The 15,496-nt window shown below is 52.0% G+C and overlaps 1 protein-coding gene across 1 annotated transcript in view; it reads right to left on the bottom strand.

Annotated features, from left to right (window-relative positions):
* Nucleotides 1–15,496, bottom strand: part of TNRC6C (trinucleotide repeat containing 6C) — a 49,920-nt gene that overhangs the window by 22,652 nt on the left and 11,772 nt on the right. The window contains 3 exon segments of the mRNA XM_015559244.1: nt 1,226–1,392; nt 3,543–3,758; nt 8,325–10,865. Coding sequence (XP_015414730.1) covers nt 1,226–1,392; nt 3,543–3,758; nt 8,325–10,865 — 2,924 coding nt within the window.

The following is a 15,496-nucleotide window of genomic DNA, read 5'->3' as shown; positions in this document are numbered from 1 at the left end:
CCCTCTCCCACATTGCATGGGATGTCAGCCGTGATCAGGGATGACTCAAATGGCCTCCGGTTGCCACCACCCTCTGCCGGTGAGGCAAGAGGACCAGCTGGGCTGCTCTGCGGCTTGGAGGGCAACCCAGCCCTCACTTTCCCTTTGCTACACTCTAGTCATGGAGGGCCCCTTTGACAAATGCTTTGGGTTCCCCCCAAAAGAACTTCTACATGTCCTAGCTGGTTTTGCTCAGTGGATAGAGCGTCAGGCTGCGGACTGAAGGGTCCCAGGTTCCATTCTAATCAAGGGCATATGGCCAGGTTGCAGGCTTGATCCTGTAGTGGGGGGCATGCAGGAATCAGCTTATCAATGATTCTCTCTCATCATTTCTCATCACTGATGTTTCCATCTCTCTCTTCCTGTCTGAAATCAATAAAACATATACATATATATTAAAAACCAGTGTCTAGGGCCCCTTTACACTTGATCTTAGCCAAAAGGCCGAGAAGCGACAGGACCTTTTGAGAGACTAGGGCCGTGGTCGGCAAACCGCGGCTTGTGAGCCACATGCGGCTCTTTGGTCCCTTGAGTGTGGCTCTTCCACAAAATACCACGTGCGGGCGAGCACGTACAGTGTGACTGAAACTTCGTGGCCCATGCGCAGAAGTCAATATTTTGTGAAAGAGCCACACGTGGCTCGCGAGCCGCGGTTTGCCGACCACCGGGCTAGGGCGACCCCAGCTCTGTGACCTGAGGCACAGGCAACTTTCCCAGTGGCTGTTTCCTGCTTTGGATGTGGTGCATGTCACGCAGCTCTATCTTCACCGACGGCGGCTTGCCAGCCTTCCCCTTCTGGCTTTAGAAAGGCCTCCCTGTCCCAGACTGTCCTACCCCCCTTCCCGTCCTCACTGCCCGCTTTAGACTGAGATCCACTTGGCAGTCTCCTGGTGCCCACGTGACTGCGGCTTTTCCAGAGGCTGCCTGCTGGGGGCAGCCCCGGGGCCACTGCCCTCTCTCTTAAAGAGGAAAGAGCCTGACAGGTCAGCGCACGGCACCCGCCTCTGCTCCGCGGGGAGAGCAGCTCCGCGTGGTCGCCTGGTCGCTAGGAAATGCCCGCGCTCAGGAGAGGCCGGGAAGGGCCTCAGGACTTGGCGGGGCTCAGGCCCACCCCCCCTCGCTGCAGTGACGCTGCTGGATGGGAGTGTGTTAGGCGACTGTTAGACCCTCTTTGGGGTGCGCACACCTTTTGGAGTCCTTTTTTGGGGGCGTTCCCCCAGGAGCTGCAGGAGGAGGAGCTTTCCTGGGAGGCAGCACTGTTCCACATGCCCCCTTCGTCGTCGTCCCACTGACTGGGGCCGAGGCTCATGTCGTCCCCACCACTGCCCCAGCCTTCTTGCATAGATTTTGAAGCTAGAAAGAGAGCGAACAGGAACTTGTCAAATTCACCATTCCCGCGGCAGACGATGCTCGCCGCAGCGCCGCCTACCCCCCCACACCTGAGCAAGGGGCCCCCACGAGCTGCGTCCTCTCCAGGCCGGCTCTGAGCAGCCTGTGGTCCGGCTCCCGGGACTGACCACAGGCCACGCTGAAGCCGGAGCTTCTCCACTGGACCCTGCGGCCCAGGGGAAGGTGGCGGCCTCCACGCGGCAGGAATGGCCACTGACAGCAGAGTCTTCCAGCGCCACTGCCCTCCGGGGGGCTAGCCCCACCTGCCCCCACGGCAGCAGGCCGCTGTGTGGACGGCCAGTGCCCCCCACGTGCCCACCGCGCTGTGGGACCCCGAGGCCTGCGGAGGCCCGGCAGTGCCTGGTGCGGACCGGCTCCCAGAGTAACCCGGAGGAGGCAGCCAGGCCTCAGGCAGGTGGCGCCAGGCTGAGCGCCGCCTCCACTTCAGGGTATATGTCTTTTCCTCGCTTAAAATACAAAGTGACTTTTGTATAAAATCTATGGAACAGTCTCACTTCCTGGGAAAGCTTGAAGCCACAGATGAGGCGACCCACCGCAGAGTCCTGGAGACTGTCAGGCCATGAGACGTGAGGCTTACCAGGCAGACAGGCACCTGACAAGTGTACCGCCTGCCACGGGCCCGTGACCCTGAGCCCCGGAAGCTGCCTGCTCCCTCAGGTTCGGAACAAGGAGGCACACGGTGCAGCGAGGAGCCCAGCAGGGTCTGTGCCGGCGAAGGAACAAACTCAAAGCTGGCCAAGCTGCATTTTTTTAGTCAAATTGCAATTTAAGAGCTAAGACACGTAATGATGTCCAAGGAAAATGTGCAGCCTCTGCAGCCATGCGGACAATTTACCATCAGGCTTCAGCCAGCAATCACACCAGCGGTAGAAACCGCATCGCCACACCCGCCCTGAGAGAGGCCCTGGTTCAGCTGCTCCGAGCACCTGTAACACTGTGTACTTTATACAGGCACTTCGCACACTTCAGACAATGGGTGGGAAATGCAGGACATTTTTTCTTCCCTTTAAAAAACACACCACAAAGCAAACCCTGCCCCCCCCACTCTCACTCAAACTCACACACACACTCACACTCTCACACACACTCATACACACACACACACTCACACACACACACTCACACACACACACACTCTCACACACACTCACTCTTACACACACTCTCACACACTCTCACACACACACACACACTCTCACACACACACGCACTCTTACACACACTCTCACGCACTCTCTCACACATTCACACACTCTCACACACACACTCACACCCTCTCTCACACACACACACACTCATACACACACACTCATACACACACACACACTCACACACACACACTCACACACACACACACTCTCACACACACTCACTCTTACACACACTCTCACACACTCTCACACACACACACACACTCTCACACACACACGCACTCTTACACACACTCTCACGCACTCTCACACACATTCACACACTCTCACACACACACTCACACCCTCTCTCACACACACACACACTCATACACACACACTCATACACACACACACACTCACACACACACACTCACACACACACACACGCACACTCACACACAAAGAATAAAAAGAAAGAAAAGATAAAAAGCATGGACCTGGAGCGCCCACAGGATTTTGTTTCCAGGACCAAGCAAGGCCAGGCAGTGAGGTGGCGCAGCACCGTGCGCTTCAGAGCGGGCTGAGCGGGGAGAGCAGCCGCTTTCCTACTCGAGCTCAGGTCGAGGCCGCGTCCACCGCTCAGGCAGCAGCTGCAGAAGCCAGCTGAGGGGTGGCTGCCACGAGCCGTGTGCCAGGCACACACTCTATATTGTTCTGGTCCTTTCATGGATTTATTTTTTTAAAAGGAAAACTGGGCTTCTGTTAAAGCTCCATGGTGCTCACGTATCAGACATGGCAAGCATTTCTTTCCAGACTTAGTTTAATGTTGAAGTGTAAATAAAATGAGGAAAGTGGCCTGAAAGTTAATTCTTAAAATTCAATGGGAAGCACCCCTCTAAATAAAACACTCGGACCCCTTTCTAAACTGCCAACCCGGGGCAGGCAGAGCGCGCTTGGTACCTGGTTTGCACAGGGCTGGGGCGGCGGCAGGCACCCCGGCTCTCCCGAACGGCATGGCCGGCTCGGCGGGCTGGTCTCCCCATCCGCTGCCGCTGCTGGGCGGCTTGCCCCACGCGGAGGTGCCGTTATCCACCAGGGTGGACGGGGAGGCAGGCTCTCCCCAGGAGTTCTCAGCCTTGGAGTGAATGTTAGGCATCTCTCCCCAGCCCGAGGAAACTGGGGGAAAAAAGAATGAAAGTGAAACAGAGACCGGAAACACGGGAATTTCAAATCCAAAACAGCGTGAGATCATCTGTCTTAAAGAGCTTTTAGAAATGAAAAGGAGACATTACGTGTAATCAGGTTTGTTTAGCTTCTTAAAGTTGAAGTTGCCTCACTCCCGATCCTATCCACTTAGAACTCTACGTCCACACTTTCAACAATAAAGATAAATAAAAAATAAACAAAACTGCAAGTCCATTAAACATTAAAGACCATCACATTCACAGTATCTGCAACATAACAGGATTCGAAAGAACCGTTTAAAACAAATGGTTCAGAAGTCGCTTTTTACTTCTGGAACTCTATGTAACAACCTAAAAGAAATTTTGTTACATTATTTTCTTATAAGAAAAGTTTACAAGTTGCAAACCGTACTGAAAGTTATCTTCGCTTATCTTCTGACCAACCATCAGACACAGATCCAGGCAAAAAAATGGGAAGATGGCAGAGTCAACAGGCACAGGTGAAGCAGGAACTGGGTACGAAGACCATCCCCAGGGACCGCTGGCGGGCCGAGAGCCCGGCACTTGTCTGACAGACGGGAACCGAGTGGAGGACTGGGGGCCAGGGTGGCTCCGGAGGCACGTGGATTGCCGGGGTTTCCCGGGAATTCTCCCCCGTTCCCCTGCTCAGTGCTGTGCCCGAGCATCCTGTTACACGTCAACCTCACTCTTCCCAAGCAACACAACTTCTGGCCATTGTGCTCCTGCCCGAGCTCACGAGAGAGACACTGTGGCTAGTCCTGCTTTCAGACAGGGATTCTCAGGTGGAATGAGAATGTCTTAACTACTAACCGAATAGAAGAACAGAAGGCATGACATGCAAGCAGTTAACCACAGATTTTCAATCATTTGGTTGCAACAGGGATATTACCATCTCAATTAGAAAACAAACATTAATTCTTTGACTAAAATAGCATGGAATCACTCCCCGTGCCACTCTTTATTCTAATAAAATACAGTAATATAGACTAATGACCAAAGGACATGTAACTATGAGTCATTTTAAATTACAAGCTCTATGCTGAGCAATATATTATGTAAATTATCACCAATAACAGGGAAGTTAGCTCTAATCAGTTATTGTTGGCAACTGTCAACTAGAATATTACCTGTAATTACACAGAAAACAATAGTGTATGTATATTTGGAAAAGCAGTTTTACAAATTGAAGGGACAAAATTAAATCAGGAAAATTAACATAGCTGATAAAATGATGTGTGCTGTGGAATGACAAGATAACTTAGGGGTTGCTAATGGCCAATCAGGTGTAAGAATACTGATTTATCATAGGTAATTAAATGAAAAATTCACCTAAAACTTGTCATCCTCTACTTCCGTATATTTGAAAGGCAATACTACAACTCCAAACTACATGTAAACATTTAAGACAATGGTAATTGTAGTTAGTTAATTTTTGCAGAGTTTTTAATTCCTATTAAAGCAGCAAAAATGTCTACAGAGTATTTTTATATAGAAGGCAAATGGTTTGCAAAAGCAGCATGTTTCAAAATCTTAAAAATAAATGGAAAACTAATTGCCTACTAAAAAGTAAAACTCCCAGCATTTCCACCTGAGGTTGATGTCCGGAAAGAACAGAATTTACCTACAGCGCCAAACTAACACCGTCAGAACATGTGCATTGCCAAACGTGCTGAAGGCTCTGGAAGAAATGCTATAAGCAGCAGACTAGATAATTTTGATGCAAAGCAACTATTTTCAGTAGACAGAAAATTACCCTAAATACATGCTGCTAAAATAAATGAATAAATGTAATCTCCACTGCTCAGTGTTGACTGCTGGGGTGACTTGGTATCTTTTTTGTTAATGATTTTACAGAGGTTGTTTAAAGTTGGGCTTAATGAGGTGGGACAAATTACTACTTTATATTTAAATTTTTAGAACATGAGTATTAAAATTTAAAAATGGTCCTTCAAATACAGGGTGGGTGAAGGTAGGTGCACAGTTGTTCACATGAAAAGACAATAATGAATAAACAACACAAAGATGAACGGTGTTTGCATCCGCTGCCCCACCCTGTCCTACTGCTCTGGGCAAAACTTTCTGCACCAAGTCGTTGCCTCCCTTCTCCAACGGGACAAATACAGTGCTGGGGATGAAACAATAGCAACGAGATGCCCCGAGCATGCCACTGCATTCCACCTCAAATCTACATTTTCACCCTCCTATGAGCACAGAGAAAACGAGCGCCTAAGAGGAGGGCACCCGGCAGACCGACATGAAACAGAGCCCCAGGCAGCCAGGGGGCCGGAGCCGGAGCCGGGCGGTCCCTGACTCAGGCTATCATCTCAGGCAAACAGCTAAGTCGGTAAAAAATCAATTCTAGTTTGTTCCACGGAGGGATGCTACTTACATCATTTTGTAAGTGTGGCAGGCAGTCCTTTTTGGGAAGACGGTTCAGTTAAAAAGTGGCCAATTACAATTAAGGGAAGGAAGGATAAAGGCCCAATTCAATTGATGAAGCATCTGAGCGTCTGCTACGTGCTCGGCATTGCAGGGACTTAAATATTAATGAGACGGGCTACTGCTCACACCCAGGGCCTGTAAGTCCAATGTGGGTTTATTATAATGCTTGGCTGGCTACTGGCCTGTGCAGACAGAGCAGAGCCGGTAGCTGCAGAACTCTCTCTCATCTGACATCAAGATGGGTGTAGAGTGGAGCTCGATACAGAGGGGTCTGCTCAGTCAGGCGGCGAAGGGCGCTGCTTTGCGGACGCCTGGTTTTGTGCCATTTGTTGGACCCTCTGTCCCACCCAGGGGACTCTAGTTGCAGGCTGCTGCTAAGGATCTTTCCCAAAAGCCGGCCACGTGGCCTTGAGCGGCACACGCCTCTCACAGGAGCTTCTGTCTGCCTTACTGTGTCATCAGAAACAAAATTCTTTAGATTTTATTTTAGTGCATTAATGCGGGTTTGGATGTGCTAAGTCTGTCACACTGACACCTGGGGCCACACTGTATTTCTAACTGTTATGGGCCCATCATTTTGAACTGAGTGTGTGTCCCAGGACTTGCACGTAGGGGAACCTCCCCCCGCTTTAGACTAGTCCCCGCACCTACCAAGTCCCCCAAACACAGAAAAGTAGAAACACCCTAACCAAACCCAACCCAAGAAAACCCCGTGGCCACAAAAACACAGCCCGCTGAGCGCATTCCTCGATGGCAACGACTGCATGTGCTTAAAATAGCGTCTTCTGGTGGGGAGGCAGCGGGACCTATTTCTGCAGCACAGCGCAAACACCGCAGAGCTCGAGCAGCACCCTGCTGATCAGCCCACCTGCGGTGACTCTTGTCTGTCTTACACGGAGGATGACGGAGTGGCGAGCGTGTAGGACAACATCCCCGGCTTCTTCAGGGAAACGACATACCTGTTTGCCCACCTCGGTACACATAACCCCATTCCTTCCTAGCTTCAGTTTAGGATACGGCTGACCTGCCTCTTCCGTGGTTTCTGCGCATGTCCTCTGCCTGTGGTTACACTATCTGTGCCGGAACACCGAGTGGTAAGCAAACAGAATGTCACTAGGTTAAGTACCCCAACGCAAAGGCACATCTCACGCTGCCTGGAGCACAGAACTCCCGTGAGGATCACAGCTGAAGTGCCCGGACGGCCAGCTGACACTCCTGGGACTGAGGAAGGTAGGGAACCGGATGGAAAAGGCCCTGAAGCAGGGCAACGAGCAGTGAGCAGTGAGCAGTGGACTTCGGCTTTTCTGATCGGCACAGGCACTAATACTTCACTCCCACCCGCTGCTGCAAGAGGCAACCCCAGGCAAGAGCTCAAGCCCTCACTCCACTGTCCCTGGGGTCGCTCAGATCAAGTCCATAATGGCCGCCTATTCGATTCTGCTCCACCCCCCAATCCCTTTCACATTAACTACATGTTTTGGTGAAACCTGAGTTCAGGGATAAAAGCATCCATTTCTGGAGACGCTCCCTCAACCTCATTGCTAGACCGAGTCTCTACTACGAGGATTTGTTATTCACCTAAAATGTTTAGTTAGCATTCAGTGTTCTCCCGTGTCTGCAAGTGGATTTCAAGTGTCCAGAACGTTCCTTCCTAAGGGCACTGGATAATGACCTGCTCAGGCCTTCAGGGGCTTTAAGTGCCGACCACACATCAGAACCCCTGTGGAAATCTGCAGTGACCAGTGAACGGGCTTCCCTCCACACTAAGGCACTAGAAATCTGGGGTGGGCTTCCCAGCTCCCCGCTGCCAGGAGCTTCTACTGAGCGGGGGTGGAGGCTGTGTGTACAGAGGACACGGTGGCCAGCTCTCCCGAGGACGCGTTCCCTCTGTGCTGCCCCTGCCACCGGCAGTGCTGCAGGGACTCCTCTCTCGGACGGAAAGCTGCCCGAGCCCCGCTGTAGGTATCGTCTCTGGATGCCACTTAAACACAACGCTAGCTGCAGGGCATCAATGCCATTGGCTGTAAAAACACGCAGGCCTATGTGGTGAGAATGAGCGCGTTTTACTCTTAAAGAACGCAAGTCCCTTCCATACCTGGGCCGAGCAGCGGCGATCGACTGCTGCTGGCGGCGGTGCTGGCGGCCGTGGCGCTGCCCTGGAGGCCCGGGTTGTTTCTGTCCCACATGTTGACAGCTTTGTTGTTGTAGCTGCTCGGGTCTCCCCAAGCTGAGGTACCATCGTCAATCTCCATTTTGCGTCGAATGGACGGGGGAGAAGGCTCTTCCCAGCCCGTGGCCTCGCTGCCGTCCTTCTGTCTGACGGGGACGGGCCCCCCGATCCATCCCGTACCCGTCTGTTTAACGGAAGCGGCCCCTCCCCAGTTACTCATGCTGCTGTCCTGGGGCTTGCTTGCCCAGTTCTGTTGGGGGCCGGGTTTCAAAGACTCTCCCCAGTTTGCCCCTGGATTCGCCTTTGTATTCGTGCCGTTGCCCCAGCCACCGGTCCCAGGCCGGGGAGCATCACTCCAGCCGGACCCTGACCGGCTCCCGTCAGCATCCCACCCAGAGCCAGTTTTCTTCCCATCCCCCAGGTGCCCAAGGACGGAAGACGGGTCGGCCCAGTCCCCGCCTCCTGCACTCCAGGCTGGACCGGGCTTCTGTCCGTCTCCCCAGTTCTGAGACTTGGGCTTGAGAGGCTCACCCCAGGTGGGTGACTTGTCCTCCTGCCTCGCGGTCCCACTCCAAGCGTGGCCACCCTTGGCAGCAGCAGCGTTAGGAACAGCAGCAGAGCTGATGGAGTCCCCCCAAACCCCGGGGCCATTTGGCGCTCTGGCGCTGCTGTCCCCCCAGCCTGTGTTTGCTGGCCCAGCAGCAGGCGGCGAGCTGACCCACCCCGATACTGAAGAGGTATTTGTACTGTTCATGATGGACCCATCGCTCTTCCCCCCTGAGTGTGAAGGCTGAGGAGCCGCACAGCCCCAGGCCTCGGTGCCGTTGTCATTCTTCCGCTCCGACCTCGGGGACTCTTCAAATTCCCAGGCAGTGTTTTGCTTCACAGGAGTCTGTCCCCAGCCAGTATTGGACAGCACTCTCGGGTCAAGATCGTTCCTTGGCAACTGGATGTGCCCTTGGTCTAGAACCCCTTTCTCTCGCCTCCGGCCTTCGGCCCCTTCCCTCCCGGCACCTCCTTCACTGTGGCCGCCAGAGCCCTCGCTGCTGCCTTCGCTCGCTGGGGCTCCAGAAGGGGCAGCCTTGGCCCATGAGCTCCCGTGCTCACCACCAGGCTGCAGGGCTGGGTTCTGGCTGCCGACACCGGGACTGTCCCACCCTGTTGATGCTTTCCCACTGACGTCACTACTGGAATGCTGGTTTGGGGGCTTTCCCCACTCCCCATTCACACCGTTGGCGGTGCTGCGGCTGGGGTGGCCCCACGCTCCTGAATGGATACCCCCCACGCTGTTATTGCCACGGCCCCTCCCCCAGGCGAGGATCCCAGGGCCAGCGGGAGGCCCCGAGTCCCAGGCGGTCCCCCCATTCCCTTCCTTTTGCACAGCACTGCTGGATCCATTCTGTTTAGCACTTAATGCTGAGTTCACAGTGTCTGCATTCCCCTGACTGAACCCAGAATTGCTATTTCCGGTGGCAGGGCTGCCTGGGGACAGTCCCCACACAGAACTGCCGATTCCTTCACCGCCCCCACCGACTTGAGAGACTGACGACCCGTTAGCACCAGGAAGGCCTTGCAGGTGGGGCGGGATGACGGCCCCCATGCCGACGGCCAGGCCCCAGGTGGGCAGCCCGTTGGTCTGCATTGCATTGGCAGGGTTTGGCGAGGGGCTCGCGGGGTTAGTGTTGTTTGGTCCATCAGTGGTAAGGTTCTGAGGCTGTGCGCTGAAAGATACATTCTGCGAAGTGGGCGTTTGTGGCTCTGAGCTCTCCGGCGGCAGCAAGCTCCCCCACGCACCCAGCGTGCCTGGCGGGTTCCCGTTTTGGTTGCCCACGCCGTGACCTATGGCACTGACTGGGCTGCAAATACTGGAAGGGGTGCCTGTGGCCACTGTTCCTTCATGTCCAAGCACAGGCCAGGCAGCTGGGTTGGCGCTTGGGTTGAGGTTGAGGTTCATGCCAGCGCTGGGGCTGGAAGCGCCCCAGCAGTTCTGACTTCTCCCCTCGGCAAGCACGCTGTCCATTTTCCCTTCCGCGGCGCCCAGCGCGCAGTGGGCGAGGCCGGAGCTGGAGCCCGCGGCTACGCCCCACACTCTGGCCGCACTGCTGCCGCCGTTGCTGCCCCCTGCGCCCAGGGCACTGGGGTTCGGAGGGCTCTGGACCAGGGCGCCGCTGGTGCCGTTATTGCCATTGGTCTTCTTGGCGTGTCCGGTGAAGCTGCCCGGGGCGCTCCCTGTCGCCATGCTGCTGTTCTCCGAGCCGCCGTGGGGGGCGTGGGCGGCGGCGTCAGCGTCCACAGTGCATTCTGAGGCCGCCTCCGGCTCGGCCCCGGGGATGGAAGGCCACGCCTCCTGGTCAGTCCTGTCTGTGATCACTTGATCCCAGGGGCAGCTGGCTTCACTCCGGAAAGCGGGCTGCGGTGCCCAGTGCGGACTTTCATAATGCTCTGCCAACCCGCCGCGGCTGAGATCTGCAGAGGATGAAACAAAACCCAGGTTAGACTTTCCTCCCATCTGTCAACGAGTCAGCCGTCAGCTCGTCTTTGGGGGAAGCTCATTATTTCAAGTTTTCAGTTCTGAATGACAAATGCTAAAAATATGACTTAAAGAAAAAAGTTGTTTGTCTTCTTAATAGCTCCCATTTAAAAACGAGTTTGTGTTGCTACAATTATATTAGTTCCTACCACTGCACCATCCTCTCCTTCCTCTTGGGAAGGCGCCCCGTGCCCGCATGCACACAGGCATCTCGGAGAGCATGTGTATGAAAGGAAGCTGCTTCGCTGAAGTCTAGCACCTTGGAAAGGCGTGTCGCTCGGCACACCAGCCCTCGGGGAGACGGCATCGGCAAGGGCTCCTGCGTCTGGGTACGCTCTGCTGTTTTCCGGGAGACTCTAGGGTTAGAGAATCATCCAGAGGCTGGCAGCTCATTTAGTAGAAAAGAGTTGTAAGTGCCTGGCCAGTGTGGCTCAGTGGTTGAGCACTGACCTATGAACCAGGAGGTCACAGTTAAATTCTCGGTCAGGGCACATGCCTGGGTTGTGGGCTTCATCCCCAGTGGGGGGCATGTAAGAGGCAGCCGATCAATGATTCTCCCTCATCATTGGTATCTCTCTCTCTCTCCTTCTCCCTTCCTCTCTGGAGCCCTATCTCACATCATACACAGAAATAAACTCTAGATGGACTAAAGACCGAATAAGGAAAAGCAAAACTTTTAAAGTTTAATGAGGAAACATAGGAGGCCATCTCCGTGGCCTTGGACACTCCCTGTGTCTTCCTACGGGAGACATAAAGATCCGACTGTAACATCAGAACACGGGGGCGACAGGCATCACCACGTAAAGGAAGCTGAAAGCAAGCCGCAGACAGGAAGGAGGGAGCAGACGGAAGATGACAACCAGAACAAAGAACCAAACCAAGAGCAAGGCCAAGAGTCCAGCGAAAGTAGGAAACGGACAGGAAACCCATAGGAAACAATCACCAGCCATGGCTGCGAGAGATGCACTTTAACCAGAGGCGACGCCGCGCCGCGCTTACGTGGCCACTGCCACACGGATCCGAGTGAGGATCGCGGTGCCTTCTGGGGGACAGGAACAGGGTGGGGGCGCTATCTGTGACATCTCTGAAACAGAGATCTGAACGAAATAGGGCAAAATATTAGGCCAAATCTGTATTGTGAGTGTAGTTTTATTTACTGTGTACTTTCTTCTATTTTAAAAATACTTTAAAAAATTGAAAACGCTTAAATATGATACCAAATGAGGTAACAGAGAGAATCCCAAACGCTACCCAAGGTGAGTGCCCAATGCTCCGAGGTGGTGGGAATGTAATTCAAAGCGCACATCTTTATTGTTAGAAAAACGTGACGACTTGACAAGAACGAAGAGATTAGTGTGATTATAAAAACCTGATCCCTGCACGAAAAGCCTAATTTTTGAAGGTGAGTTTCTTAAGGACATGGATGGTATCTTTTTAGTTTTATATCCATAATGCTTGCCACATATCAGGAACCAATAAATGTGTCCTGGGCAAACAAAGAATAAACGTAGAACCGAATCGGAGTTCTAGCTGAAGCAACCACAGTGAGCGACCTGGCCGTTTCTCAGCTCTAAAAAGATGACGAGGAACTAACGGTACAATCCCGAAGGCTCTTGGCTCTAAACTTACGATTCCTAGAGCCTCCCTCTACTGCACGTTACCATGAGAATCAACACAAACACCAAGCAGCCTTTCTGGTATACTGAATCTCAACCACACTATTCAAGCAAATGTATTCTTTATTGCGGTAAAATATACAAAATATAAACTTTCCATTTTAACCATTTTTGAGTGACTCCAAGTACATTCATATTGTGCAACTATTGCCACTATCCATCACCCTAAACTGAAACTCTCTACCCTTAAACACTAACTCTCCGCCCCCCACCCCACGCTGGTCCCCACCACTCTCCGTCCTTTCTCCAGGCTCTGACCACTACAGGGCCCTTCTACAAATGGAATCCCACAATATCTGTCCTTTTGTGACGGGCTGATTTCACTTAGCATGATGTTGTCAAGGTTCATCATGTTCTAGCATGCGTCAGCATTCCCTTCCTTTTCAATGCCGAGTAACGTGCCATTGTATGCCCAGACCACGTGGTTTCTTTCTTCACCTGCCCATGGACCATCAGGTGGTTTCCACATGTTGGCTATTGTGGCTAATGCTGCATAACCTGAGTACAGGCACATCTGCTCCAGCCCCTCTTTCAGTTCTTTTGGGCCCATACCCGGAAGTGGAGGTACCGGCTCACCGGCAGTCGTATGTGTAAGCTCCTGAGGAACCGCGCCATTTTACTTTATTTTTAAAATTATTATTATTTTTTGTTAATCCTCACCCGAGGATATTTTTCCATTGATTTTTAAAAAATAATAGTTTAGCCTGACCGGTTTGATTCAGTGGATAGAGCGTCGGCCTGCAGACTGAAGGGTCCCAGGTTCGATTCCAGTCGGGGGCATGTACCTTGGTTGCGGGCACATCCCCAATAGGAGGTGTGCAGGAGGCAGCTGATCGATGTTTCTCTCTCATTGATGTTTCTATCTCTCTCCCTTCCTCTCTGTGAAAAATCAATAAAATATATTAAAAAAAATAGTTTAAACATAAAATGAATTTATTTAAAAGCCGGAAAGATCTTAAAAACCAGAAAGTTGCTGAAACCGGTTTGGCTCAGTGGATAGAGCGTCGGCCTGCGGACTGAAAGGTCCCAGGTTCGATTCCGGTCAAGGGCATGTACCTGGGTTGCGGGCACATCCCAGTAGGAGATGTGCAGGAGGCAGCTGATCGATGTTTCTCTCTGATTGATGTTTCTAACTCTCTATCCCTCTCCCTTCCTCTTTGTAACAAATCAATAAAATATATTAAAAAAAATAAAAATAAAAACCAGAAAGCCAAAGTTATGATTTTAATGCAGTATTTATGGTTCTCATAGACTCCATTTGATTTGCAAATACCACTCCCCACTGTCTGCTCAGCACAGCGGCAAAGGCAAAGCCAACCGCAGGAGCAAACAGCGGGACCTACATCCCAACACCGGGCAGAGTGATTCCCATTTTAAAACTTCTTGAGATGGAGAAATGATAAAGTGACAAAGTGAAAGGAGGAAAAGCGAAAGCCAGGCGTGGTGCCTATGAGGATACGCCCGTGTCTCTGCAGCGTGGACCGTGGACCATCCTCTGACGGGCCTGGCTCATCTGTGAGCTCAGCAGGTCTCAGTTCCGAGCCGGAGCCCAGGTCCATGGGACTCAGACCACAGCACACACGGCGGATGGCCTGGACCTCTCACATTACGTCTCCTTACGGGTGGCAAACAGGGTCAGAGAGGCAGGCTCGGAAGAGGGGTGATGACTAATAACCAGCAGGACTGAACTAAAGCTGGCATTTTCAGAGTAAAATTCTTACTCCTTAAAGAATTTTAAAAAACAGCCTTAAAGAGAAAAAAGTAATGAAGTTTGTGTATAATATTATCCTTTCCTCTGCTGTTTAAAATGGTTCACATGTTCTAAAAATAGGTGTCTATAAAAATCTAAGTAACATAACTGCCTTAAGTGATTAAATTAAAAAGGATTACATGATAGCATTGTTTAAAGAGAAAAGCTTTTTTTTTACTTCCAAATTCTAAAATGTTAATGACATAAAGATCAATTTTTTCAAGGAAAAGTATTTAACAAAGAGCTTCCAAAAGCTACAGTAAGCAAAAGCTTAATTAGGTATCGGATTAATCAGATAGGGAGCGTGCACAAGATTCACTCAGAAGGGTGCAGAATGCTTAATTAGTCGTAACACTGACAAATAGGACATAATTCATTCTTTCTCACCACAGCCTTCCAATGGAAACGACAAAATAATAAGCTATATATTATAAAACATAATTCCGAAGGCTTCCTTCCATAGCTGTGAACACGTTTACTAAGGCGCAGTGGTAACAGATTCCTTGCCACAGATTCCTGTTTGCAGCTTTTGAGAACCCCAAACACCTAACCCTCGACAGCATTTACTGTGTAAAAATCTCAGGGAGGCCCTAGCCGGTTTGGCTCAGTGGGGAGAGCATTGGCCTGCGGACTGAAGGGTCCCAGGTTCAATTCCGGTCAAGGGCACGTACCTTGGCTGCAGACTCAATCCCCGGCCCCGGTCAGGTCGCGTGTGGGAGGCAGCCAATTGACGCGTCTCTCTCACATTGATGTTCTCCTTTCTCTCTCTCTCCCCTCCCTTCCACTCTCTCTAAAAAAAGAGTCCATGGGAAAATATCCCCGGGTGAGGATTAACAACACAACAACGAAGTCTCAGGGAGGTCTGAATTCAGAATTCCGTTGCGGGACAGAGTCCGGGACACCCGACCCAATCTCCCTAGCGAAGATCCGGGCAATGCTGACCCAGTGCCGGCTCGGAGCAGAAGGTTTACGGGAACAATGGGAGCGTCCGAGGGAGGGAGCTCACTGCCTGCTCTTACTTCAAACGAGCAGTGAGGGGAGTTTGCTGCCTCCAGGTGGACAGCCTGTCACACGCCGATGAACGTGGGGGCACAAGTCGCGTCCTCCTCGGGGAGGCCGGCCAGCGCCGAGAGCGCGGGGG

Source organism: Myotis davidii, unplaced genomic scaffold (genome assembly GCF_000327345.1).
Source record: "Myotis davidii unplaced genomic scaffold, ASM32734v1 scaffold274, whole genome shotgun sequence".
Lineage (NCBI taxonomy): Eukaryota > Metazoa > Chordata > Mammalia > Chiroptera > Vespertilionidae > Myotis > Myotis davidii.
Note: the sequence above shows the minus strand (reverse complement) of the source record. Positions and strands in the feature narration are given on the sequence as shown.